This window comes from Bubalus kerabau, chromosome 8 (assembly GCF_029407905.1).
Source record: "Bubalus kerabau isolate K-KA32 ecotype Philippines breed swamp buffalo chromosome 8, PCC_UOA_SB_1v2, whole genome shotgun sequence".
Lineage (NCBI taxonomy): Eukaryota > Metazoa > Chordata > Mammalia > Artiodactyla > Bovidae > Bubalus > Bubalus kerabau.
The window spans coordinates 46771420-46797047 of NC_073631.1; the positions used below are offsets into that span (position 1 = coordinate 46771420).

Below are 25628 nucleotides of genomic sequence, written 5' to 3' on the forward strand. Positions count from 1 at the left end.
TCTAAGCCCATATATCCGTCAAGATTATGAAATCAAAACTTAAGGGTTACCAGTCACAAAGAGCCAACCAAGTTGAAGCTAGAGCCAATCAATAATTTCCTTATGTTGTTCCCTAGTGGAGTGCTCTTAACCAGTTTCAATTTGGTGTTGCCCAATTCAAATGAAATTTTGTTCAAATAAACTCTTAAATTTTTAATATGTCTTTTATCTTTTAACAGTTCACAATCTTTTATTATCAATATTATTTCGATGCTCAAATTGTCCCAGGTGTGGCCAGTGGGAACCTCCTTCACATGTCCTGACATGTTGCCATCATTCTTGGAGCACATTGTTGCTTTCTGGCACTAAGAGATGTTTCCAGCTCATCGTCTTCTTTCTCGTACCAGACAGGTAAACTGGCATTGGAAGTATTGCTGCTCCCAGGCTTTCAATGGATGGAACTAGTGTATGTGTATATGTATATCTAACACATACACGCATTTATATCACATCTACATTTCTATCTATCATCACCATCATCTCTCTAAAGAAAATTATAAGTTTATACTAATACTTCCAAGTCCTGTCCAATACTACAGTTTACTTAAGCCTTTTTCTCTTTTCTGGTGACACCTCTGCCTGCCAATGAAAAACATGACTTATATCATTCTTAATATACTTACTTATCTGATACAATCCCCATGGTAAGTAGCCAGTCTCCTGACTCAGCTGCCATGGGGATTGTATCAGATAAGTAAGTATATTAAGAATGATATAAGTCATGTTTCTCATTGGCAGGCAGAGGTGTCACCAGAAAAGAGAAAAAGGCTTAAGTAAACTGTAGTATTGGACAGGACTTGGAAGTATTAGTATTCTGACACCACATGCTAGGTGACACCTTCCACCCCCCCATGAACACCCTCTTCATCCTGCTTGGGCCCCGAAATATAAATCTTGGCCAACATCCTGCCCTCAACTCTAGCTATGCGAATGCTTTGCCCCACCTGATGGTTAGAGGATGGAATTGTTTGGGATCAAAAAGGGAAAGGGTTTTGAAGGAGGAAGGGAAAAGAATGAGAGAAAAGGAGGAAGAAGAAGGGAGGGGGAAAGCACATCTTTGTTTAAATAAATCACAAGTAAGCAGATTAAGTTTCTGTTAAAATGATACAGTTGAAATAAGAGAACTCTAAGAAGCCCCTTAGAAATGGAGTGCTTTCTGACTAAGGTAGAATATAACAACATTTTTTTCCCCTGGTCGTTACAAGTAATACCAAAGTCCAGATATTAGAGATGGCAACCCAACTTTCACATGATTGTATACTTCTTAGATGATCTTTTTATGTGTTGTACATACCACTGTTCTTCCTATTTGAGAAATAGTAATTCCACACAGATGATACTTACTCATCAGCTAAACTTCAAAAGGGAATTGGGGAAGCATTCTTGCTGTCAGAAGTATTTGCTGCTGTTGCTACTAAGTCGCTTCAGTCGTGTCCAACTCTGTGCGACCAAGTATTTAGCACTGTTCTGATGATTTCAGCCCAATTCTTCCCCATGCCCTGATTTAATCAGGTATAATTCCTTTAGAATGGGTTCCAACTGTTGTCTAGTCCATCTTGTTAAATGTCAGCCCTCTACATCCCTTCTAATCAGAGGGCTATTATTGTCCGGAGCATTTCCTTACAAGACTTATGTCAGTCTTTTCAACAAACTGCAGGGAAATTACTCTCACACTAACATTGTAAATGATAAGCAAGCAGATTTAAACAGTTATTGTATCAATCACTGCTGCGAAACAGTGTCAGCTCTCTAAGAAAACCTGTAAAAACATATATGATGTCCCTAAACATACAGCCATCTCCACAACACACAGGACAAAGATTTGCACATAATATCAGGAAGAAGTTCCTTAAAGCTTGAACAATAATTTTATTACCAAAGTCAGAGTGAAGGTAGTCTTTTAAAAATTTAAACTAGCTTTTAAAATTTTAAAAATCCATGTGTGGCTAAGGTTTTAAAAAAACTTTACCTAATTATATTTCCCAGAGTTGACTATTGTTAACAGTTGAGGCAATCTTTAGAATTCCATTTGTAAATGGTAAAGAAATAGGACTATGTCTTTTGTCTCTTTTTAAGTACAGAGAAATAGGATTACCTTTTTGTGTTGGATGTCAGTGTGCCTCACTTCCATGTTTAGGACAAAATTTTAACATGACTGCAAAAACATTCTATCATAAACAGAATTTGGAACTGATTTAGGTACATACAAATTATCCATCTTGAACATCTTGTATATTTTTAAAGATTCCCTAGAAAAGCCACATCTTTGTTCATTTCCTGTTGTGTAGATCTCTAATATTGCTGAAGCCACATTCAGTAAAACAGTGTAAAGTATGAACACAAAGAAGGAAATCCCTTTATATCTTTCAGGGTCACTGTGTTGTGATATGCACAGAACAGGTGTACCTTGCAAGGAGTCTTGTAATTCTGAACCACTTGTCTCCTGTTTCTTGGAGTGAGATCTCTACTTCTGCACCAAATCCACACACACTTGAAACTCAATAACTCAGTCACAAAGAGAGAGAGAAAACAACTCTTATTTAAAGCATATAGTAGCTAGAACACTGCTTCTCAAACTTTAACAGGCACATGAATCATTTGGGGTCTTGTTAAAATGCACAGTCTGATCCACTTTTTACCTCTTTTCTTGCCCGTGTTTGCATCTCTCCTGTGAAGTGTTAGCACTTTACTCTTTCTCCACGCTCTACTTTCTAAAAGTCCTGGGCTAAGATCCTTTTCTGTTTCCTAAAATTTCCTCCCTTCAGTTTCTGATTTCTGCAATTTGCTGCTAGAACTCGTGGCCCATGGTCTGGTTCTAATTTATGGAATCAGTTCAGTTCAGTTCAGTTCAGTCGCTCAGTCATGTCTGACTCTTTGTGACCCCATGAATTGCAGCACGCCAGGCCTCTCTGTCCATCACCAACTCCTGGAGTTCACTCAGACTCACGTCCATCGAGTCAGTGATGCCATCCAGCCATCTCATCCTCTGTCATCCCCTTCTCCTCCTGCCCCCAATCGCTCCCAGCATCAGAGTCTTTTCCAATGAGTCAACTCTTCGCATGAGATGGCCAAAGTCCTGGAGTTTCAGCTTTAGCATCGTTCCTTCCAAAGAAATCCCAGGGCTGATCTCCTTCAGAATGGACTGGTTGGATCTCCTTGCAGTCCAAGGGACTCTCAAGAGTCTTCTCCAACACCACAGTTCAAAAGCATCAATTCTTCAGCGCTCAGCCTTCTTCACAGTCCAACTCTCACATCCATACATGACCACTGGAAAAACCATAGCCTTGACTAGACAGACCTTTGTTGGCAAAGTAATGTCTCTGCTTTTGAATATGCTATCTAGGTTGGTCATAAGTTTCCTTCCAAGGAGTAAGCATCTTTTAATTTCATGGCTGCAGTCACCATCTGTAGTGATTTTGGGGCCCAAAAAAATAAAGTCAGCCACTGTTTCCATTGTTTCCCCATCTATTTCCCATGAAGTGATGGGACCGGATTTTTAGTTCTGCAATGTCACCACAGCTAACCCATCCAAGTCTTTTCCTACCTGGCCCTCTCTGTGGTGAAAGTAAGGTAGCAGTACACAAATGGAAAGATCCTTGCGTGAGGTAGTAGGACTTTGCTATTCAAAGTGTCAACTGTGGACCACCAGCATCGGCATCACCTATGAACTTGTTAAACTGGAGACTCCAACCTGCTGAATCAGAATCTACAGTTTTCCAAGATCCTCAGGTGATTTGTATGCTCATTAAATTTAGAGAATCTCCACTTGGGGTGCTTTTAACAGAAATAACTGAGAATTCAGTCCAAACTGGCTTACATAATAAAGGAGATGTATTGGCTCTTATAATTAAAAAGTCTGTTGAGTGAGTTTTAAGTGTGATCTGATCCAGAGGTTCTTATGTTATCATAGATCTGAAACTAACTTTTTGCTTATCTGGGTTTTTTCCTCCAAGCCTACTCCCTTAATATTATTTCATTTTATTTTAATAAGAACAATACAAAAATATAGGACAATTTGTCCTACAGTGTTCAAAACCTGTTATGACTGTAGGATTCTTTGGTGGAAGTTACAAAAATTGCAAAATGATAGGCCTTTAAAATTGAGAGCCTTGGCCTCAAGTAAAATAAAAGTCTGATTCAACTTTGTTTAAACAATAGGGAAATTTGTTATCTCTAATATCAAGAAGGCCAGAGATAGGGCTGGCATCAAGAATGAGAGGCCAAGGCCCTCTTTCTCTGCAGTTCTCTGGGCTCTACCCAGTTTTATCTGTTGACTCCCTCTTCAGACTCGTAGCAGGACTGATGAAGTTCCAGGAATCATATCCAGGCCTTAAAATAGATAAAGGCTTTTATAGATTTCTCATGTCTTTTTTTTTTCTTTTTTTTTTTAGGAATAGAGAAATCTTTCCCTGAAATACCATATTCAAGGTTTCCTTACAACCCATTGTCCAGAATCGGATTTCATGCCATGACAGAGACCTCTAGTTGCTTCTAAATATCTGTTCTCCCCATTTTCTTTAGTAATATTATCCTGATTTTTATCAGAGCTTATGACTAGTCATTTAAATTTAATTCCTTGTAAATTATTTCCGTGTAAATGTAAATAAAAATGTTATGTAGAACTTGTGGGAAGTATTTTTTAAAAGGAAGGCAGCATCCTCTTTTATCGTTCATTCTGATTTCTATAATGCAGACATGATGGCTGAAACTTTCACATTCACCTTGGACCATGATGACAAAGACATACTCAAAAAACTGGAAGAAGCCTGGGTCCCTGATGATTTCAGAGACCTGCCCTTAACGAGCATTGGACTACCTACCTCCAGATAGGTAAGAAAGTAAGATCTGTACCTTTAATTCATTGTTAATTTGGGTTTGCATTGACTTCTGGTGAATCTAATCCTGACTAGTACGAATGCCCATTGCCGATCAGTCACTGGCAAGAGGACCTGTCACCACCTGACTGCGGGCAAGTGGATGGGGGTGGGGTCGTAATGATTACCACAGTAAATACTACTTAAAAATATATTAAGTACTTCTGCTAGAAACAGATTACTATAGGAAAGCAGCATTCTCAATATCTACATAAGAAGCCACCTTATTGTAAGTACTTTATCATCTTAGTTACAAAACTTAGATGATTATTTCCTAGAAAGTTCAGAAGAATCTTCAGTTCAGTCCAGTCTCTTAAGTTGTGTCTGACTCTTTGCGACCCCTGGATTATAGCACTCCAAGCTTCCCAGAGCTTGTTCAAACTCATGTCTGTTGAGTGGCTGATGCCATCCAACCCTCTCATCCTCTGTAATCCCTTTCTTCTCCTGCCTTCAATCTTTTCCAGCATCAGGGTCTTTTCCAATGAGTTGGCTTGTCTCGTCAGGTGGCCAAAGTATCGAATGGAGCTTCAGCATCAGTCCTTCCAATGAATATTCTGGGTTGATTTCTTTAGGATTGACTGGTTTGATCTCCTTGAAGTCCAATGAACTCTCAAAAGTCTTCTCCAGCACCACAGTTCGAAAGCATCAATTCTTCGGTACTCAGTCTTCTTTATGGTCCAACTCTCACATCTATACATAACTACTGGAAAAACCATAGCTTTGTCTATATGGACCTTTGTTGGCAAAGTAATGTCTCTGCTTTTTAATAGGCTGTCTAGGTTTGTCATAGCTTTTCTTCCAAGGAGTTCAGTTCAGTTCAGTTCAGTAGCTCAGTCGTGTCCAACTCTTTGCGACCCCATGAACCACAGCACGCCAGTCCTCCCTGTCCAGCACCAACTTCCGGAGTCCACCCAAGCCCATGTCCATTGAGTCGGTGATGCCATCCAACCATCTCATCCTCTCTCGTCCCCTTCTCTTCTTGCCCTCAATCTTTCCCACATCAGGGTCTTTTCCAATGAGTCAGCTCTTCACATCAGGTGGCCAAAGTATTGGACTTTCAGCTTCAACATCTGTCCTTCCAATGAACACCCAGCACTGATCTCCTTTAGGATGGACTGGTTGGATCTCCTTGGAGTCCAAGGCACTCTCAAGAGTCTTCTCCAACACCACAGTTCAAAAGCATAAATTCTTCAGCACTCAGCTTTCTTTATAGTCCAACTCTCACATCCATACATGACCACTGGAAGAACCATGGCCTTGACTAGACCGACCTTTGTTGACAAAGTAATTAGGCATCTTTGGCTTAGACGATAAAGCGTCTGCCTGCAATGCGGGAGACCCGGGTTCGATTCCTGGGTTGGGAAGATCTCCTGGAGAAGGAAATGGCAATCCACTCCAGCCCTCTTGCCTGGAAAATCCCATGGACGGAAGAGCCTGATAGGCTACAGTCCATGGGGTCGCAAAGAGTCGGACACGACTGAGCGACTTCACGATTTTCACGAATAATTTCATGACTGCAGTCACCATCTGCAGTGATTTTGGAGCCCAAGAAAATTAAGTCTGTCACTGTTTCCATTGTTTCCCCATCTATTTGCCATGAAGTGATGGGACTGGATGTCATGATCTTAGTTTTTGAATGTTGAGTTGTAAGCCAGCTTTTTCAGTCTCCTCTTTCATCCTCATCAAGAGAATCTTTTGTTCTTCTTTGCTTGCTGCCATTGGGGTGGTATTATCTGCATATCAGAGATTGTTGACATTTCTCCCAGCAGTCTTGATTCCAGCTTGTGATTCATCCAGCCTGGCATTTTGCATGATGTACTTTGCATAGAAGTTCAATAAGCAGGGTGACAATATACAGCCTTGATGTATTCCTTTCCCAGTTTGGAACGAGTCTGTTGTTCCATGTCTGGTTCTAACTGTTGAGGAAGAGGAACCTTACTTATGCATTACTTAGATTCTAATGGGTTTTCTAATAACCTCTATTAATTTTCATTAAAAATTATCAGCTGTGCTTTCAAAGGATTAGCCTCCAAACTATGAGGTTTGGATTTTAGTTGATTCACTTCTACTTAATTTCAACCACTTGAGCTTACAAATAAAAATGTTCTTTTAGCACATTTATTGCTCCAATGAATGCCAGTTTCAAACCTAGTATCTATAGTCCTTTCCTTAAAATCCTTGCAATTTTAGAATTTTTGGTTAGATTTGTTCAATAGGCCATTTTCTAACTTCTTCAAAATCAACATGTGTCGTTTCCCACTTTCAGAAGTTCTTTCTGGGTTAGGAGAATGGTATGAAACTTTTAATTTTAACATCTCTATTAGATAAACTATTTTTATTTACAAATGAATCAGTCATCCCACATCTCAAATTCCTTTAGTTTTCTTCAACACTAAAACTCAAGATGAAACTACAAAGAACCTAGGCTATTTTGAGGAAGTTATGTGGTTCAAATTCTGTGATTTCTCAATGTGGTCCCAGAATTCCACTCCAGTTAGGGTGTGGTATTTGTATAACTAGGAATCCTCAGGCTGAGTGGTAATTGAGTCTTCTAAGTCACTGGACATAATCAACACAAACACCAGTTGCCGTAGACCTGTGTTCTGATCCCAACCTTGTGGTTAACTACTAGCTTTGCTTCTTGAGACCAGACACTAATTTCACCTTCTTAAGCCTGTGTTCTCATTTATAAAATAAAGGTCTTGATTATAAGATCTTTAAATCTCCAACTCTATCCTATGCTCTGATATTTAGAAAGATGATGGTTAGTTCTTAAACCCCCCCAAAAGCAGAATATCCCTACTCTATCCAAAAGACAGTTCCAGTACCTAATGATTCTGAGGCAGCTTTCTTTTCTTTTTTTTGGAGGTAATATTTAAAGTGTGCAATGTGAGGTTTAATGTAAATATAAATTATGAAATGATTACCGCAGTCAAGTTAACACATCCATCAAAGAAGCAGCTTTTTAACTAAAGAAGATAGGACATTATCCAGTTCTGCCTTCTCTAGAGCTGAAGGATAATCCATCAGCGTTCTTTTCCTATTTACCTTCCACAGATTGTAAACCAGTAAGTCACCTTTCAGGGCTTCCCTGGTGGCTCAGTGGTAGAGAATCCCCCTGTCAATGCAGGGTTCCATCCCCGTGTCTGGAAGATTCCCTGGAGGAGAGCATGGCAACCCACTCCAATATTCTTGCTTGGAGAATCCCATGGACTGCGGAGCCTGGTAGACTAGAGTCCAAGAGTTGGACCCAACTTAGTGACTAAGCAATTACAAAAACCTCACCATTCACTAGTCTTTTCCTTAGTGAATTATCTCCAAAACTCAGCTATTTGTATACTGTTTTTATGACATTGGCTGTATCTTTCTGGTATCTTTGTTATTATTTCTCAGCTTCTCTATGTTCTTTTTTTATTTTATTTTATTTTTTGGTGGTTTTTGCCATACATTCACATGAATCAGCCATGGGTGTACATGTGTTCCCCATCCTGAACTCTGTTCTTTTTTACTTAAATTTATTTTGAGGGGAATTTTTATATAATCACTGCTTGATGAGGACTGTAAAATCAATCTTGCTTCACAAAAATAGAGGTTAACAGAAAAAAAAATCAGAAACCTACTGAGTTTTTAAAACAGGAAAGTGAAGATGTTTCTGTATGACAAAGGCAACCTGCTCCATTTACTATGAAGGTTCAGTGTAGTATCTCCCCATGATTTCAGTGATCTCACTTTTATGCACTCCCAATATTATCAACCTGAGTAAGCATTTCTGTTAAGAGTTTCATGCACTTTACAGGTAGGATGATTTTCTTATGAATATGGTGTTGAGAGTGTTGAACTACCTGAAATCAACCACTAGCTCAACTGGAGAAACAGGTCTGTATGGGAAAATCAAGAGTTTCTTTTATCTTTATTTACAGAGGAAGTTTTCAAATCTTAGCAAGCCTAAAAAAATCACCTTAAAAAAAAAAAGTGAAGCTGTTAGTTGCTCAGTCGTGTCCAGCTCTTTGCAACCTAAGACTCTGGCTAAAATGCACATTTTCTGTGCCTTGCCCAGGTCTAGACTAGAGCCCAGGAGTCCACATTGTAAAACAGCTTCCCAGATGACTGCAATGCAGGTATTTTCAGACCTTCACTTTGAGAAACGTGGCACAGAGCTCCTTCGTCTGTTACTGCATTTACTCATCCTTCAGTAACAGACGAGCAACTTCTGGGTGCTGCTGCAGAGAAGTGTGCCAAGAGGCAAGATTCAGTTCATGTCTCCATGTGGTACTTGATTGTCAAATGAGGTGTACTAGCAACACTTCTCTAGAGGTTCAGGGTTAGGAAGGTCACTAGGGGCTGAAGCTGTGAGAGGACTCTGTGGATCCAGCTTGGAAGGCTCTGGTGATCTTTCTTTCTTTCTTTTTTTTTTTTTTTTTGAGAGGGAAGATGGTGGAATCAGAGGGTTTCTGGAGTCAGGCCAACCTGGAACTGAAGGTCTAGGTGAAAAGGCTGGAAGGGTCAGGTAAAGCATAGGCACTTGTTCCTGGGGTTGGCTTTCCTCCAGGTCTTTACATAGGGACATGAAGACAGCTTTGAGGGAGAGTAATAACTTGGCATTCATCTTCAGGATGGGCTGGATCTGCAGTGCCAAAGGTACAGCAAGCAGTAGTGACAGAACACTCTCAGTTGGAAAGAAAGCTGAGTGGCACGATTAAAAACAAAACAAACAAACAAAAAACCATACTGGACTTGTTTTACTTGTATGGGGGTGAGATGGTGTCCAAAGTGACGGGTGACCCTGGAGGAAGGAGAGCACTTTAAAAAGACAAAGTGCAAAGCGAGCCTTAATTCAGCTTCCTTGAAGCCAGTGTAGGGAACAATCTGGTAAACAGGCAGAGGACCTGTTTGTGTTGAGCCAACTGACCCTTTCCAGCGTATCCACGTCTCTCTTAAAATAGAATCATCTTCTTCACACACTCCTCGCTGCTAGTGACTACCTAAATAATACTAATAAAACACCATCACCCTGAAATTGGGTCGAATAGGCCCAAATCGCCAGCCGCTTTGGCCCTGGTCATGAACCTGAAACTTCTCAGGTGAACCAGCTATTACCTCTCTCTAGCCAACTGGTTTCTGAACTTTGTTGCACAGTGGACTCACCTGGGCATTAAAAGAGACAAAAACAAAAAACCAAACACCTAGTGCCCACATGTAACGTGCAGCATAATTTGGGAACCATCGGTCCAGCCACATCTCCACAGCTTTTTTTTTTTTTAATTGGAGGCTCATTACTTTACAATATTGTAGTGGTTTTTGCCATACATTGACATCCACAGCTCTTAAAAGACCAAATCCTCCTTCTCTGCCTTCAGCCTGGAGGGTGCCAGCGGCGGGTTTGGGGTCGGGTGGGGTCTGATCCCCGCGCCGCAGTCTCCCTTCCCCCCAGCCGGGTGTGCACAGCTCGAGGCTCGCGCGCGCGGCGCGGGCCGGGAGGAGGCGGTGCTGGGGCTTCTCGGGCCCCGGAGGCGGCGGAACCGAAAGCGGCGGCGGGGGGGGGGTTGGCGGGGTGGGGGACTGGGGAGGGGAGAGAAGGAGGGGCGGGAGTCCGGCGCGGTGGTGCGCGGAGGGCCGGGAATGCCCGCGGTGCGGGCCGCTCCGTGGCCGTGTCCAGGCGATGGCTCTCCGTCTGATCGCCGACTTCGATCTCGAGAAGGACGTGCTCCCGTGGCTGCGGGTGCAGCTGGCGGCGTCAGCGGCGGCCGGGGCCCGAGGCGGCGGCCCAGGTGCTGTAGGCGCGCGTCCGGCCGGGGGGCGGGGCGGGGGGCGCGTCCGGCCGGGGGGCCGTGGGGGGAGTGGAGGTGGGACAGTCATTCATATCTAGGGATTCCCGGGCTGCGCTCAAGTGGTGAGCACCGACCCAAAGCGGCAGCCTGTGCCCCCTGCCAGCCTGTGAAGTTTGGTCCTGAAAGGGGAACGTTGCCCTCTTTAGAGTCTAGGCGTTGTCATCCTCACCCCGGGCCGCTGGGTGAAGGTTGGAGGAGCAGCTCCCGGGCAAAGTCTCGGCCGAGCTATACTGCTTCTTCTGGCGAGTCTTCCATCTTCTGGCTTACTGATTGCCCACAGTAAGTCACCTTAAGCAGAAAGGCAGGGGACACTAGTGGTACCCTAAGCATCATCTCATCAGGCGGAGGAACAGCTGCCCAGGCTCTGCTCCCCTGGCGCAAGGCTGTGGGGAGTGGGAGAGGGTGGTTCTCTATGCTTCATTCACATCTCAGCTGTTTTAAAAAGATTTGTCACCCGGGTAGGGCTCTAGCAAGACTAGGGGCTGGAAGGTCTTACTTTATGAGAAAGAAAAGATGCTCAGGTGTCCTGCCCTACTTTCTCAGGGTGGATTGGAATACATTCCCTGCAGTTGAGGCTTTGGTTTTCATATGTCTCAGAAATCCTTTGATTTTGAGGGAGTGAAAAGTGACTTTTGAGCCTTCCCAGCATTGATCAATTGAAACTTTAAAGAAGGGGAACTCCGTGATTTCTCAGGTTGTTTTGTAAGAAGAGAAGTTTGCTTCACATAATGTTGCATCTTCAGGGCTTAGGTTCAGGTCCTAAGCAATGTACCCTGGAATCCCAGTTGTGCACAGGAGCTAGCCACTTCAGTGTATTTCCCCCACTTCTGGTTTTCCTTAAGCACTGTAGACTGCTGGAAGGCATTTTTTGGGAAACAGCTATCAAATTACGGGTATCTACAACTCCTTTCCCCTCATCACTGGAGAAAGTTTTCTGTCCTGTGGTTTTAGCTGAATATTTGTAGGGTTCCTTATTTTGGCATGTTGGCTGTTTTGGTTCCAAATACATAGTCATCTTTGTCTAGCTCAAGACTCCAGTTTGACTAGTGAGTTTGACTAACGACTAGTGTCATTATTAGTAAAGGCTCACTTTGGCGGGGTAGGGGGTGGGAAGGTGCTGCATTTAAAAAAGTCTCCTAGATGTCTAAAGAGTTTCTGAAGGTTTGTGCTTTTCAACACAAAAGTCCTTTCTCTGGCATGTGTTCTCAGTCATGTACGACTCTTTGTGACCCGGTGAACTATAGCCTACCAGGCTCCTCTGTCCATGTAATTTTCCAGGCAAGAATATGGAGCTGGTTGCCATTTCCTACTCCAAGGGATCTGCCCAACGCAGGGGTCGAACCTGTGTCTCTTGAGTCTCCTGCATTGGCAGGCAGATTCTTTACCACTGCGCCACCTGGGAAGCCCCTTTTCTCTGGACCATCTCCTTATATAGCTAAATGGCAGGTGCTCAAGAATGAGAAGTTAGATGAAGTGTGAAATGCCACAGTCTTACGTTTCAGTAATGTGATTGAAAAGCAGTGTGTGAGCCGGTTAGATTTTGGCTTCCTTGTGTCTTTAATTCATCTGTGAAGACACATAGACTTGTACATTGACATTCCACCAAACAGCAGATACCCTTGGGTCCTCAGAAAGTAAACTTACTAGAAATACCAGCTTTTTCTCATATTGGTAGTATTTTGCTCCTACAGAGCAGCTTGGCAAAAATATTAGCCCTGTTATCCTAAAAGACATTATTACTTCTGATAATCACTAGTGGTGGCAGCTTAAAAAACCCCACAAGTTAATTCTTCTGCTGCTGTAATTTGTAGCACTGGCAGAGGAATCTGGAATTCTATTTTATCTCTAGCACAGCTCTGACTCCACACATTTGTGTAAATTATTTTTCTTTCAAAGTCTCAGCTGTTCAAATGTAAATTATGAATAATTATACCATTGTAAGTCTCCTCTCTGCACACTTGCTCTCTAAATTTGAAGCCTTAATGTTCTTACATAAATAAATACAGTTGAAGATTTCTTAGTGGTGCTAAGGAGTACACCTGATGTATGACATATTTCTGGCAAAATAGCCAGAGAGCTAGGCTAAGTTAGCCAGGCAGAAATTCAGTGGGATAGCATTTTAGTCAATAAGGGTTAAGAAATAAGGAGACCAGATTTGGTTACTGCCTCTGTTCCTGGTTCTGAGTTGAACTTTGGGGAAATTATTTCTCCTGAAATCAATGAAGAAAATATTTTTTATTAAAAAAAAATGAAAACAGTTATACAAAAGAATATTTTAACACATATAAGCTATAAATAATATAAAAGCAAAACCATGTACCTGTCTTAAAAATAGAACAATAGCAAGACTTTTGATGGTTCTTGGTTCTCCCTATTTGATCCTATTTCTCTTCATATGCCTCATCTATATGTTGTTGCCTACAACCATTTAAACTTTTATATTTTCACATTCCTTCAGTCTTATTTGTAGTTTTAACCTGTATCTATCTCCCTAAGCAAAATATCATTTCATTTTCTTTTTTTTGAACTTTAAGTAAGTAAAAGAATATCATATGTATTCTTTCTGCTTTTTTTTCCTGATCAGTATTGTAAGATTTATCCACATTGACTGGTATGTGATGTGTGATGAATTGCTTCAGTGATGTCTGACTCTTTGCGATACCATGGACTGTAGCCTGCCAGGCTCCTCTGTCGGTGGGATTCTCCAGGCAAGAATACTGGAGTGGGTTACCATGCCCTCCTCCAGGGGATCTTCCAAACCCAGGGATCGAACCTGGATCTCTTATACCTCATGCACTGGCGAGCAGGTTCTTTACCACTAGCGCCATGTTGACTGCTACAGGGCATTACTTTTCTCTGCTGTATAGTATTCCTTTTGTGTGCCTCTACAATATGGCAAACATGGAGATGCGCTGCTTAGATCTTTGTTTCAAGGAAGGGCTTGTCCCAGGTGTTGTGAATGTGGCAGCAGAGCCCTCAGCTTTCAGCATCTTCAGGGATGGCTTCGGCAGAGGGCTGTATCACCCAAGTTTATGCCCCTTTAGGTGTGCCCTCCTCTAATAAGGGGTTCAGGTAGGATATAAAAGCCTGGGCATTTTGACTCACATGGGACAACTGTGGCAATTCATTTCAATTCTGGAGCGTTCTTGATGGAGGACCTCAACGTCATCTGAGGCCACTGGACCTTTATTACAGCTTGACTTCTTCCCCCCGCCCCGATCCTGCTTCTTCTCCTTCCTGTTACAGACATTAATCCCACTTTAATAAGCACAATCTAGTAAATATACTGTGTACTAAAGTGTCTCAGGGTGTTTCCTACGGAACCCATCTTACTTATCCTTTTCCTGATGGTGACATTTGGGAGGTTTCTGGGGTTTGCTGTTATATTCAATGCTTTTACTAACCTTGTGCACATCACCTGGTTCAAGTTTCTCTAGGCTAGATGTCTGACAGTGAGGTTGCTGAGTCACAGGCTGTGCACATCTTCACTTTTCCTACGTGCTCAATTGCTGCAGTTGTGTCTGACTCTTTGTGACCCTATGGACTGAAGCCTGTCAGGCTTCTCTGTCCATGGGATTCTCCAGGCAAGAATGCTGAAGTGGTTGCCATGCCCTTTTCTATGGGATCTTCCTGACCCAGAGATAGAACCTGTGTCTCCTGCATCTAAGACATTGAAGACAGATTCTTTATCCACTGGGTTACCTCCTGGGTAGTACCAAATTGCTATCCAAAATACTTGTATCATTTGTGTTATCAAAATATTTTTGGTACTCAATATCTTTACAAGCTCTTGACTTTTCCAAGTGTTTAATTTCTTGTCAGACTGGTGGGTCTAAATAATACTTCTTTATGGTCTGAGGTTGAACATCTCTATATACTTAACTGGCTATTTGTATTTCTTCTGTAGGGTGTTCATCCTTTTGTCTGTTGTGGGTTTTTTTTTTTTTTTAATTGATTTTAAGGCATTCTTCACTCTGGATTCTAGTCCTTTGTTTATCATATATGTTCCAAGCATCTGTTTTTGTTTTTTTTTTCAGTTTGTAATTACCTTTGATAAATAAGAGTTCTTGATTATAATGTAGTCTAATTTGTGAGTGTTTTTCCTTTATGGTTTGTGCTTTTGGAATATTTTAAAGAAACTTAGAAGCCATTAAGACATTTTTATATTAACTTCTAAAAGCTTTAAAGCTTTTCTTTGTGAATTTTGTTATTTTTTAAATTCACCTGGAATGTATTTCTGTATGTAATGTGATATAGGAATCAGGGGAACACTGGAGCCTTTAGAAGTACTCTTGATATCTGTTACTTTTAAGCTGGGTGGTCATTACATGGTTTTATTTTGTTATTATCTATAGCTTACATGTGTTAAAATATTCTTTTGTCAACTGCATTGTTTTTCTCTGTTAATAGCTAGTAGTTCTACGGTCACTAACCAGATAGCCCTACCTTTTCTCATTGACAGCAAAACCACTTCCTTTAAACATCATGTTTGTGAGTCTTCTTTTCTGGGTTTTAAATTTTGTTCCATTGGTCAATATAAGGTGAAGACATCTTAGTAACTATCTTTCTGTTAAGTCTTTGTAATTGGTAGAGTACGTCTCCTCACCTCAGTCTCTGTTGGGGTCCTCTTGGCTATTTTATGCTCCTTGTTTTTACATTTAGATTTTGGAATCACCCTGTCAGATTTCACCAAAAAGTCTGTTGGATTTTTTAATTTGAGTTACATTGAATCTATAGATCAGCTAGGGGAGAAGTTGCATCTTTACGATATTAAATCTTCCCAACTGTGAACAAAGTATATAGCCTGTTATTTATTTAGAGCCTTTTTATGACTCTTAACAAGTTTTAGAATTTTCTCCATGAAAATTTACTAGATTTACTCCTGGGCAATTATTAGTTTTTGTTGCTCTGATAAATGGCACATTTAAAAACATTATATGTACTATTACTGGTATGTAGCAATATAATAGATTTTATGTATTAATTTTTGTGTCTAATGCTTAATCTCCTCTTGGAATACATCAGATCCTCAGGAAACTTAAGAAAAAGTCTGTGGTATGTGAATTTTCTGAGGTTTCAATGTCACATATACTTAAGACCAGGAAGAATGTGGGTTTCCATTCCTGTGTCTCCTTGTCTGCTTCAATTAGCACTAGATTTGTGAATTTGTTAGAATTTAGTAATATTCCAGACTAATTATTCTTTCTAATATTGTAATTATTCATCTTTTCCAGGGATGTGATATATTGTACCAGGTGACTGCCTCAAGGGTAGTGCTTTTGTTGTTGCCTCCTAGATATCCCCAAACAGATTTGGGGGCTAGAGAATTGGCTTTGCCACGTTATTTTTCTTTATTGTTTCAGTCTTCTCTTGCCACTGTCCTTCCTGTTCACTGTTCCTCCCCCTACTTTCCTAGTCTCCTTTTCTGAGTCTCTTCTCTTTCTGGCTTCATCACCCCACCCTTGATTTTCCTCATTTTATCCAGAATATGAAATATAAATCACATAATGATGTTTACTTCATAAGTTTAGGAATTATAGCACCTAGTCATGTTGAGCAGGAGGATTTATGTGAATTATTTACAGAATAGAAATGTCATAGGTATAATCATATTTTAACACTCCTTGATCTGTGTTTTAGAAACTAGTTCAAATTTTTGTATAAGGCTGTGAGACTCCCCATGCTCCAACAGTCATTAGAAAGAAAAGAAATACTTTTATATGAGATTTATCTTATTTCTTAGCAGTTGGAAACCAAATCTGCATACTTGGTAAACATCTTCTTTTAAAGTGAAATCACTGGTGTTTAGCACAGAATACACTGAGCTGGATGAGACTATGTGGCAAACCAGCTTAAATTTCACATGAGCTGTAACTTTGCCAACACCCTTAGTATCTACTTTTTTTTTTTAATAATAGATTTACTTTTATGCAAGTAGCTATCAAAATGCTACATTTTTTCTTCATGAACTCTGATTTAACTAACTGTAAAACTAAACCACATTTCCTCATTTGAAATTGCTAAACTTCCTCCTGGACTTTCCAATGATGAACTGTGGGAGAATAGTCAGAATGAATAAGCAAAGAGGTTATTGAATAAGTCTTTTAAAAGGGTGTGTCTAAACCATGAGCAGCTAATCTGAAGAGGAAGGGCTAGCGGGTTTATAGTGTGTGGTGAGATGCCAGTGTCTGGATTTCCAGTATTGCCAAATTTATCTAATGCAAATGTCATAGAGATGAGAACCATGTGCTTAACTGCAGGATTACTTAAGACTGCAATCATTGCTCCCTAATAGACCCATGAAGGCATAATTTTTATTATTTCCTTCAAATCTGTATATAATGATTACATTGTAAGCTGGTTATAATTGTGCTGTCTAATAAATATTGTTTAATGTATATTGTAAATATGTACTTCAGTGGTTCTCAGTTCTGGCTGCCCATTGGAGTAACAAAGCGAACTTAAAAACACACACAGGAGAGAGTAGGACCTTTACCAGCTCAAAAAAATCAGAATATTTGGGGGCAGGATTTGGGCATCCATGTTCTTTCAAAATTTCCCCTGATGATTCTAACACAACCAGCCTTGAGAACCACTGATTTAATGAAATAAGCATATATCATTTGTAATCTGCACTTGTTGAAGACTTTTTTTTTCTCTTAATATTATAGTGATTTGAAAATAGGTGTGCTTTTGCAAGGAAATTGGATTTTCTTAGCAAGATTCTTATAAAGGAGTTTCTTATCTTAGTTAAAACCTTTTAAGTGTACTTTTGAGAAAGTCCCAGCATCCTTATAATCTGGAAAGAAAAAAAAAATACTTTGCAAAATATTGACACATTACATTCCAGGAGTTTTGAGTCATATGCAGGATGAAAAATAACTCACAGAAATTCTCTTTAGATGTCTGCAAAATCTACCTTAAAGGATTTTTCAGTAATTACCCATTTTCCTATTATAAGTATGATAGAGGAAACAGTTCATTCTGTTTACCTTTTCTTTGCTATTCAGCAGTAAGCCAACTGAATCATACTATTATCCTAAAAGACCAAGGGATTATTTTTTTTTAATCATTGAGAAGTGTTTCTGATACCTCACTAGACATTGAAAGTTGTCTATACACATATATAAGCAACACTTGCCCCTCCCTTTGCCTTGTCTGCAGACAATCCATGCAGTTTCTTTCTGTAAAGAGTTTGGAAGAGAGATCGCAGGATGATTCCTGGGTTCTCAGTGAACCTGCTCTTTGCCTCTCTAAATGTTTCCCACTGCCAGCTCCAGTGCAGGGATTGAGCTCACCAATTATCCTGATTTTGTATCTTGATTTTTCCTTTTTAATCAGGAATACAGGCTGAAATTTGCTCTGATTTATAGGGTATTTTGCATATTTTTTTCTGGATATTGGTATTTGTCATAATCAACATGATATTTTAACATCAAAAACACTATTCTTGTGTGGGGAAGATGAGTCAAGTTTAAGCAATTTATTTTGAGGAAATTGGGGAAATATGCATTTCTCTCTGATTAATGATGATAATTATCGATGCTGTTTCTAACCAGTGTTTAAATCCTTTAACTGTAGAATTCAGAGGAATATCCTAAAATTTTAGAAGAAAGGTGATGATCAGTTAACTTACAAGTTAAATGTTTTGTGTAAACAATCTTTATATCCGTCATTGAAGATGGCCTTCATACAGAAAAGTATACAGATCACAGTGCACAGGTCAGTTAATTGTCACAAAGCGAGGCACCTCCGTGGAACCAGCACTCAGAGCAGGAAGGAGAACACTAACAGAACCCCAAAGATCCCCTTCATATTCCTTTTCAGCTGTCATTCATCTAGCACCATAGATTCTTTTCGCCAGTTTTTGAAATTTGTGTATAAATTAAATCATACAGTTTGTGCCTTTTGGGGAGGAATGAAAATATGAGTTTCCTTTACTCAATTATTTATGTATGTATGTCTTTTATAGCAAGTTAATTAATTCTTATTGTTACATAGCATTCCATTGTTTGAATATATCATGATTTATTAGTTCTTTGCTTGATGAATATTTTGGGTTTCCAGTTTTGGCTATTATGAATCATAGTGCTGTATATTTCATATGTGTCATTTGCCAGATTATGTATATACTTCTGATGAGATATAAGTACACAGACAATTGTTGAGCCATATATATTCAGCCTTAGTAGATTCTGCTAGTTTTGTCCAATGTACACTTCCATTAGCAAGATTTCCTTGAGATACTTGCTAATCACTACTTTCCTCTTCCTTAAAGGTCATTACTAATCTGATCTCCAGTAAAATAGATTAGCTTTCCCTGTTTTTAAGCTCTATATGAGGGAATTATCAGTGTTCTTTTGTATTTGGCTTTTAAAATCTAACGCAGATATATTTTTGTTAGATATATTTTTTTTAATTTTTAAATTTTATTATTTTTTTTCTTATACGATATTATACATGTTTTAATGCCATTGTCCCAAATCATCCCCCACCTCCCTCTCCCACAGAGTCCATAAGACTGTTCTATACATCTGTGTCTCTTTTGCTGTCTCACATACAGGGTTGTCATTACCATCTTTCTAAATTCCATATATATGCGTTAGTATACTGTATTGGTGTTTTTCCTTCTGGCTTACTTCACTCTGTATAATAGGCTCCAGTTTCATCCACCTCATTAAAACTGATTCAAATGTATTCTTTTTAATGGCTGAGTAATACTCCATTGTGTATATGTACCACTGCTTTCTTATCCATTCATCTGCTGATGGACATCAAAGTTGCTTCCATGTCTTGGCTATTATAAACAGTGCTGCGATGAACATTGGGGTACATGTGTCTCTTTCAATTCTGGTTTCCTTGATGTGTATGCTCAGCAGTAGGATTGCTGGGTCGTATGGCAGTTCTCTTTCCAGTATTTTAAGGAATCTCCACGCTGTTCTCCATAGTGGCTGTACTAGTTTGCATTCCCACCAACAGTGTAAGAGGGTTCCCTTTTCTCCACACCCTCTCCAGCATTTATTGCTTGTAGACTTTTGGATCGCAGCCATTCTGACTGGCGTGAAATGGTACCTCATTGTGGTTTTGATTTACATTTCTCTGATAATAAGTGATGTTAAGCATCTTTTCATGTGTTTGTTAGCCATCTGTATGTCTTCTTTGGAGAAATGTCTATTTAGTTCTTTGGCCCATTTTTTGATTGGGTCATTTATTTTTCTGGAATTGAGCTGTAGGAGTTGCTTGTATATTTTTGAGATTAGTTGTCAGTTGCTTCATTTGCTATTATTTTCTCCCATGCTGAAGGCTGTCTTTTTACCTTGCTTATAGTTTCTTTTGTTGTGCAGAAGCTTTTAATTAGATCCCATTTGTTTATTTTTGCTTTTATTTCCAATATTCTGGGAGGTAGATCATAGAGGATCCTGCTGTGATGTATGTCGGAGAGTGTTTTGCCTATATTCTCCTCTAAGATTTTTATAGTTTCTGGTCTTATGTTTAGATCTTTAATCCATTTTGAGTTTATTTTTGTGTATGGTGTTAGAAAGTGTTCTAGTTTCATTCTTTTACAAGTGGTTGACCAGATTTCCCAGCACCACTTGTTAAAAAGATTGTCTTTTCTCCACTGTATATTTTTGCCTCCTTTGTCAAAGATAAGGTGTCCATAGGTGTGTGGGTTTATCTCTGGGCTATTTTGTTCTATTGATCTATATTTCTGTCTTTGTGCCAGTACCATACTGTCTTGATAACTGTGGCTTTGTAGTAGAGCCTGAAGTCAGGCAGGTTGATTCCTCCAGTTCCATTCTTCTTTCTCAAGATTGCTTTGGCTATTCGAGGTTTTTTATATTTCCATACAAATTGTGAAATTATTTGTTCTAGCTCTGTGAAGAATACCGTTGGTAGCTTGATAGGGATTGCATTGAATCTATACATTGCTTTGGGTAGTATACTCATTTTCACTATATTGATTCTTCCAATCCATGAACATGGTATATTTCTCCATCTATTAGTGTCCTCTTTGATTTCTTTCATCAGTGTTTTATAGTTTTCTATATATAGGTCTTTAGTTTCTTTAGGTAGATATATTCCTAAGTATTTTATTCTTTTCGTTGCAATGGTAAATGGAATCCAAATTGGAAAAGAAGTCAAACTCTCACTGTTTGCAGATGACATGATCCTCTACATAGAAACCCTAAAGACTCCACCATAAAATTACTAGAGCTAATCAATGAATATAGTAAAGTTGCAGGATATAAAATCAACACGCAGAAATCCCTTGCATTCCTATACACTAATAATGAGAAAATAGAAAAAGAAATTAAGGAAACAATTCCATTCACCATTGTTAGATATGTTTTTAAACATCTCCTTCTAGATATTAACTTGTGATTATTTCTGTTTTAGGTGTTTTAGAAAACAATTATGAGTGCTTACGTGTACTAAATGTTGAACGAAACAGAAATATTATTTATACCTATAAGGTAAGTTTATATTCTTTTTTAAATTGAGGTAGAATATACATAACACGAGGAGGGTATGACAACCCACTCCAGTATTCTTGCCTGGAGAATCTCCATGGATAAAGGAGCAAAGCATTCATGGGATCACAAAGCATTGAACACAAAGAGCAGCTAAGCACACGCACACATACTTAACATAAAATTTACTCTTTAACCATTTATATATATATTTTTTTTTTCAACAGACTTTTATGCTTTATCTTTTGAAGGTATAGTGAATAAGACTTGTTGGCATTTAATCTTTAACATATGACTTTTTTTTGTTTTGTGAGATTGAATAGGGTAATTGAAATTCAGTCTTATGTAATATTTTTTCTTTTTTAAATAAAATAAAACTATACCCAATGTCTGATACAGTGCTCAAAGGTTTTGAATAAATGAACAGTTTCATCCTCTAGAGGAAAAATGCCAAGTAAGAGATATTTAAACTTAATCAATATGTTTTTATCTTTGAGAAAACATTGAATATTATTACTGTACATCATCTGTTAGGATTTCTGTATACTCAGGGTTTTGAGGCATTATTATTTAACAGTGTGTTTTCAATGTTAACTGTCCTAAGGAAAGAAAATTTAACCTCGTGGATAATTTTACTGTAATAGTGAAACATTAAAGAATAATTGGTGGCCAGTTTGCTTTGCAAGTTGTATTACTGTACTTTTTTTGCTTAAAGAAGTTATTTTAAGTTGTATCGATGAGGATGCTACATTCAAGGAATTCTATGATTCATGAAGTTTTTGGTTGTTGTTCAGTCACTTAGTCATGTCTGACTCTTTGCCAAGCTTCCCTGTCTTTTGCCATCTCCCGGAGTTTGCTCAAACTCATGTCCATTGAGTCGGTGATGCCATCCAACCATCTCATCCTCTACCGTCCCCTTCTCTTCCTGCCTTCAGGCTTTCCCAGCATCAGGGTCTTTTCTAATAAGTCAGTTCTTCTCATCAGGTGGCCAGAGTATTGGAGCTTCAGCTTCAACATCAGTCTTCCCAATGAATATTTAGGGTTGATTTCTTTTAGGATTGACTGGTTTGATCTCCTTTCAGTCCAAGGGGCTCTCAAGAGTCTTCTCCAACACCACAGTTTGAAGGCATCAATTCTTTGGTGCTCAGCCTTTATTATTGTCCAGCTCTCACATCTGTACATGACAACTGGAAAAACCATAGCTTTGACTGTATAGACCTTTGTCAGCAAAGTAATGTCTCTGCTTTTTAATACACTGTCTTGACTTGTTATAGCTTTTCTTCCAAGGAGCAAGCATCTTTTTATTTCATGGCTGCAGTCACCATTCACAGTGATTTTGGAGCCCAAGAAAATAAAATCTGTCCCTGTTTCCATTGTTTCGCCATCTATTTGCAAAGAAGTTTTACTTATAAGACTATCATGGACTTATTCTACCTACTTTCAGTATCCATCGTTCATATTCTTTTACAGAAATAAATGAAAGTAGAAAAAGATTTGCTCCTTCACTATGCTGTGTCCTATAGACAGGCTCCCTCAAACTCACTGAGCTGTATGTTCTTGGTTCCCTTTCACCACTTGACCTGTGTTGCCATCGGAAACGTGTTCAGTCCTTCTCTGACATGCACAGCAGGCTACCTTTAGAGTGCTTATTGCTAATACTGGTTGAATTATTGCAGATTTCATTTAAAACTAGTTAATTCCTAAACAATGACCTTTAATAAACATCTAGTTAATTTTTTCTTTTCAGGACAATAAGGGAAATGTCTTCTTTGGATTGTATGATTACCAAACCAAACAAAATGAGGTAAAAATCACCATAAATTATACATTAGTTTTCAGTTACTTTACTGCCTTTGGTTTTCCTTTTTTTAAGATACAAATTTACTTTATATTTCTTTGTCTTCCTTCTCTTGTCCTTTTATACTATCTTTAAAAAAAAAAAAAAGTGTGAGGACTCCTGGACCAAATGTCAACTGTATAGTCGTTTAGTCCTTTGAGATTTAAGCTGAACAGGTTCAAACCAATTATCCAGTATTCTGTAGGAATGTAGGAAGTCCAGTGGCCTCCCTAGGATGTGTGTTTCCCAGAAGCTTAGAATGTCAGAATGACCTCTGAGTTCTGTTTCTGCAGAACTTCACTGATTTTCTTCTCATTACTTCTCAAAGATCCAGTTGTAGAACCAGCCTCTTTTTCTTAATCTTTCCCCAGACAGCTCACATAAGACATTGGTTAATGTGACAGGCTTGTCTAATTCTTGAGGCAAATGGGAGGAGGTCCCTTTGTGTCTATGTAAAAATGATTTGTAAATATCAAGAGACTGAGAAGTCTATAGATGTACACTGTCACAGTCATTCCAAAACACATTACTACATGAAAAAGCAAGTTGCCAGGATAATGCATTCCATTTATGTTTTATAAAAAACTTGCAAGAAAATAACATAATATATGGGTGTAAATATATTAAAAACTCATTTTGAATGATCTGAAAGATGACAGAGTAAATTACAAAATGTTTCTTTTTCAAAAGGGTTTGGGATAGGGTGAATATAATGGAGAACTTAGACTTTTTGTTTGGTAGTGTTTGCGTGTTTTAAACACTTATTAGACTATGTGTGTTATTACATAATTAAAAGGATGAAGCAGTTACAATTAAGTATATACATTCATGCCTCTTCTTACTTATAAATAAGAATCCCTCAGAGCAAGAATAAAGGAAACCATAATTTGTTACATGAATTCAGAGCTTTCTTATTAACTCAAGTTTACTTTTCCTGACTTCTTTTTATCAACTTTTGGCCATTGCATTCTAGTATGTTTTCAGTGCTTTGTTAGTCTGCAAGTACTATTTACCTTCGTAATAGTTCTGCTAGTCGCTGTTTCTCTTAACTTGTTCTCTCCTGAAGTCTAAGATTCTATCTTTCCTTATACCCTGAATATGTTTTAAGAGAGTTTGCTTAATATAACTGTGATTGTCTCCATTTCCTCAGTCTGCATCTCACATCCTCCTTCTGCATGACCATTTTAATTTTCTTTGATATTCCAGGAAATAGAATCTTGCAACATTTAAACAGTAAGAAAATAAAATACAGGTTAGATAAAAATAGCAGATTACTTTGCCAGTGTTCTAAATATGGGCATCCTTTAGGAGATGCACTTGTGACAGTCTCTTAGGCATCGTTAATGATGTCATAGTTATGTAATTTGATTAAAATACTAACTTGCCTTCATAATCCTAATTGCTGACCCTTGAGTACGTATTATGTGTGGCAGACATTGTAGTAAGTATTCTCACATGGATTATTTAACTCAGCACTTCTAAGGATCTCCCAAGATAGGTAGTAACATGATTCCTATTTTGCTGATGGGAGGATAAAATAGTTGAGTAACTCATCCAAAGTCACACAGCTAGCAAGTGACAGAATTAGGATTTGAGCCTGGGTCTAGCTTGATTTCAAGGTCTGTGCTTTTAACCACTACACTGTGTTGTCTCATGGTTAAATTTCAGTGCCAAACATGGCCTACAATAGCAAACTTTTTTCTTAAAAAATAATCTGAAACTTCTCAGTATAGATAAACTGGTTCATTGGTGGTCCTTTAATAAAATGCTTGCCACAGTGATACTTGCTAAAGAGCTGAGTGGGGATTTGCATTCATAAAATTGTTATTTAACATGAAACTCCAAATTAAAAAATACTTCTGTTTTAATAGCATCTCTATACATTTGAGAAAGATTTGCAAGTTGTCAGTTGCTCAGTCAACAAGGAGAAAACTTTGCTGGGTAAGTTGAACTCTTGTATTGCCACAATTCGAGAACTAAGCTATATTTTTTGAGTTTCAAAGTATTGAATTTTTACAATAGTTGATTATTATGGGAAAAGATGTACTTTCAAGATAAGATTTGAAATAAAGAATCTGTAGAGTCTACCTACAATAAAGAGTGCTTTGTATTTTACTTTGATCATCCACTGACAGATCCTTTGAGCCTTCACTGATTCTGGGTATTATCTGGTAAACTTTAACAAGCTACTGCATAGATCATTTGCTAATGGATTTTTTTTTTCTTTTTCCATTAGCTACAAGTTTAGTTCAAGCTGCTAAAGAAGGAAGGAGTAATGAGCTTCAACCAGGTAATGAAATTATACTTTTCAGTACTTATTGATAGATGAAGATTTATTGAACTACTAAGTCAAACTGCAAGCATATTTACAAATAGCTTTATCTCAGAATACAAAGGCAAAGGTCATGTCAGGCATGTTCTTTGCATTTTTTCCAAGTAAACAAGAAAGTACAGAAAATAATATAACAGTGAATAACAGAAATATTAAAAAAAGGCAGTTAGCACCTGCAGACTAAACAGGTGCTACAGGCAGAAAGAAGCTGGTACCAAAGGTCGGGAAGAGGTTAGTATTTGAGCC

General features: G+C 38.7%; 1 protein-coding gene across 1 annotated transcript in view; it reads left to right on the forward strand.

The window, feature by feature from the left end:
• The first annotated feature begins 10530 nt into the window (after nucleotides 1-10530).
• GSAP (gamma-secretase activating protein) overlaps nucleotides 10531-25628 on the forward strand; it is a 98174-nt gene continuing 83076 nt past the window's right edge. The window contains exons 1-5 of the mRNA XM_055590160.1: nucleotides 10531-10681; nucleotides 21140-21216; nucleotides 22961-23017; nucleotides 24922-24991; nucleotides 25287-25340. Of these exons, the coding sequence (XP_055446135.1) occupies nucleotides 10573-10681; nucleotides 21140-21216; nucleotides 22961-23017; nucleotides 24922-24991; nucleotides 25287-25340 (367 nt within the window). The 5' untranslated portion in view covers nucleotides 10531-10572. The remainder of the gene's footprint in view (nucleotides 10682-21139; nucleotides 21217-22960; nucleotides 23018-24921; nucleotides 24992-25286; nucleotides 25341-25628) is intronic.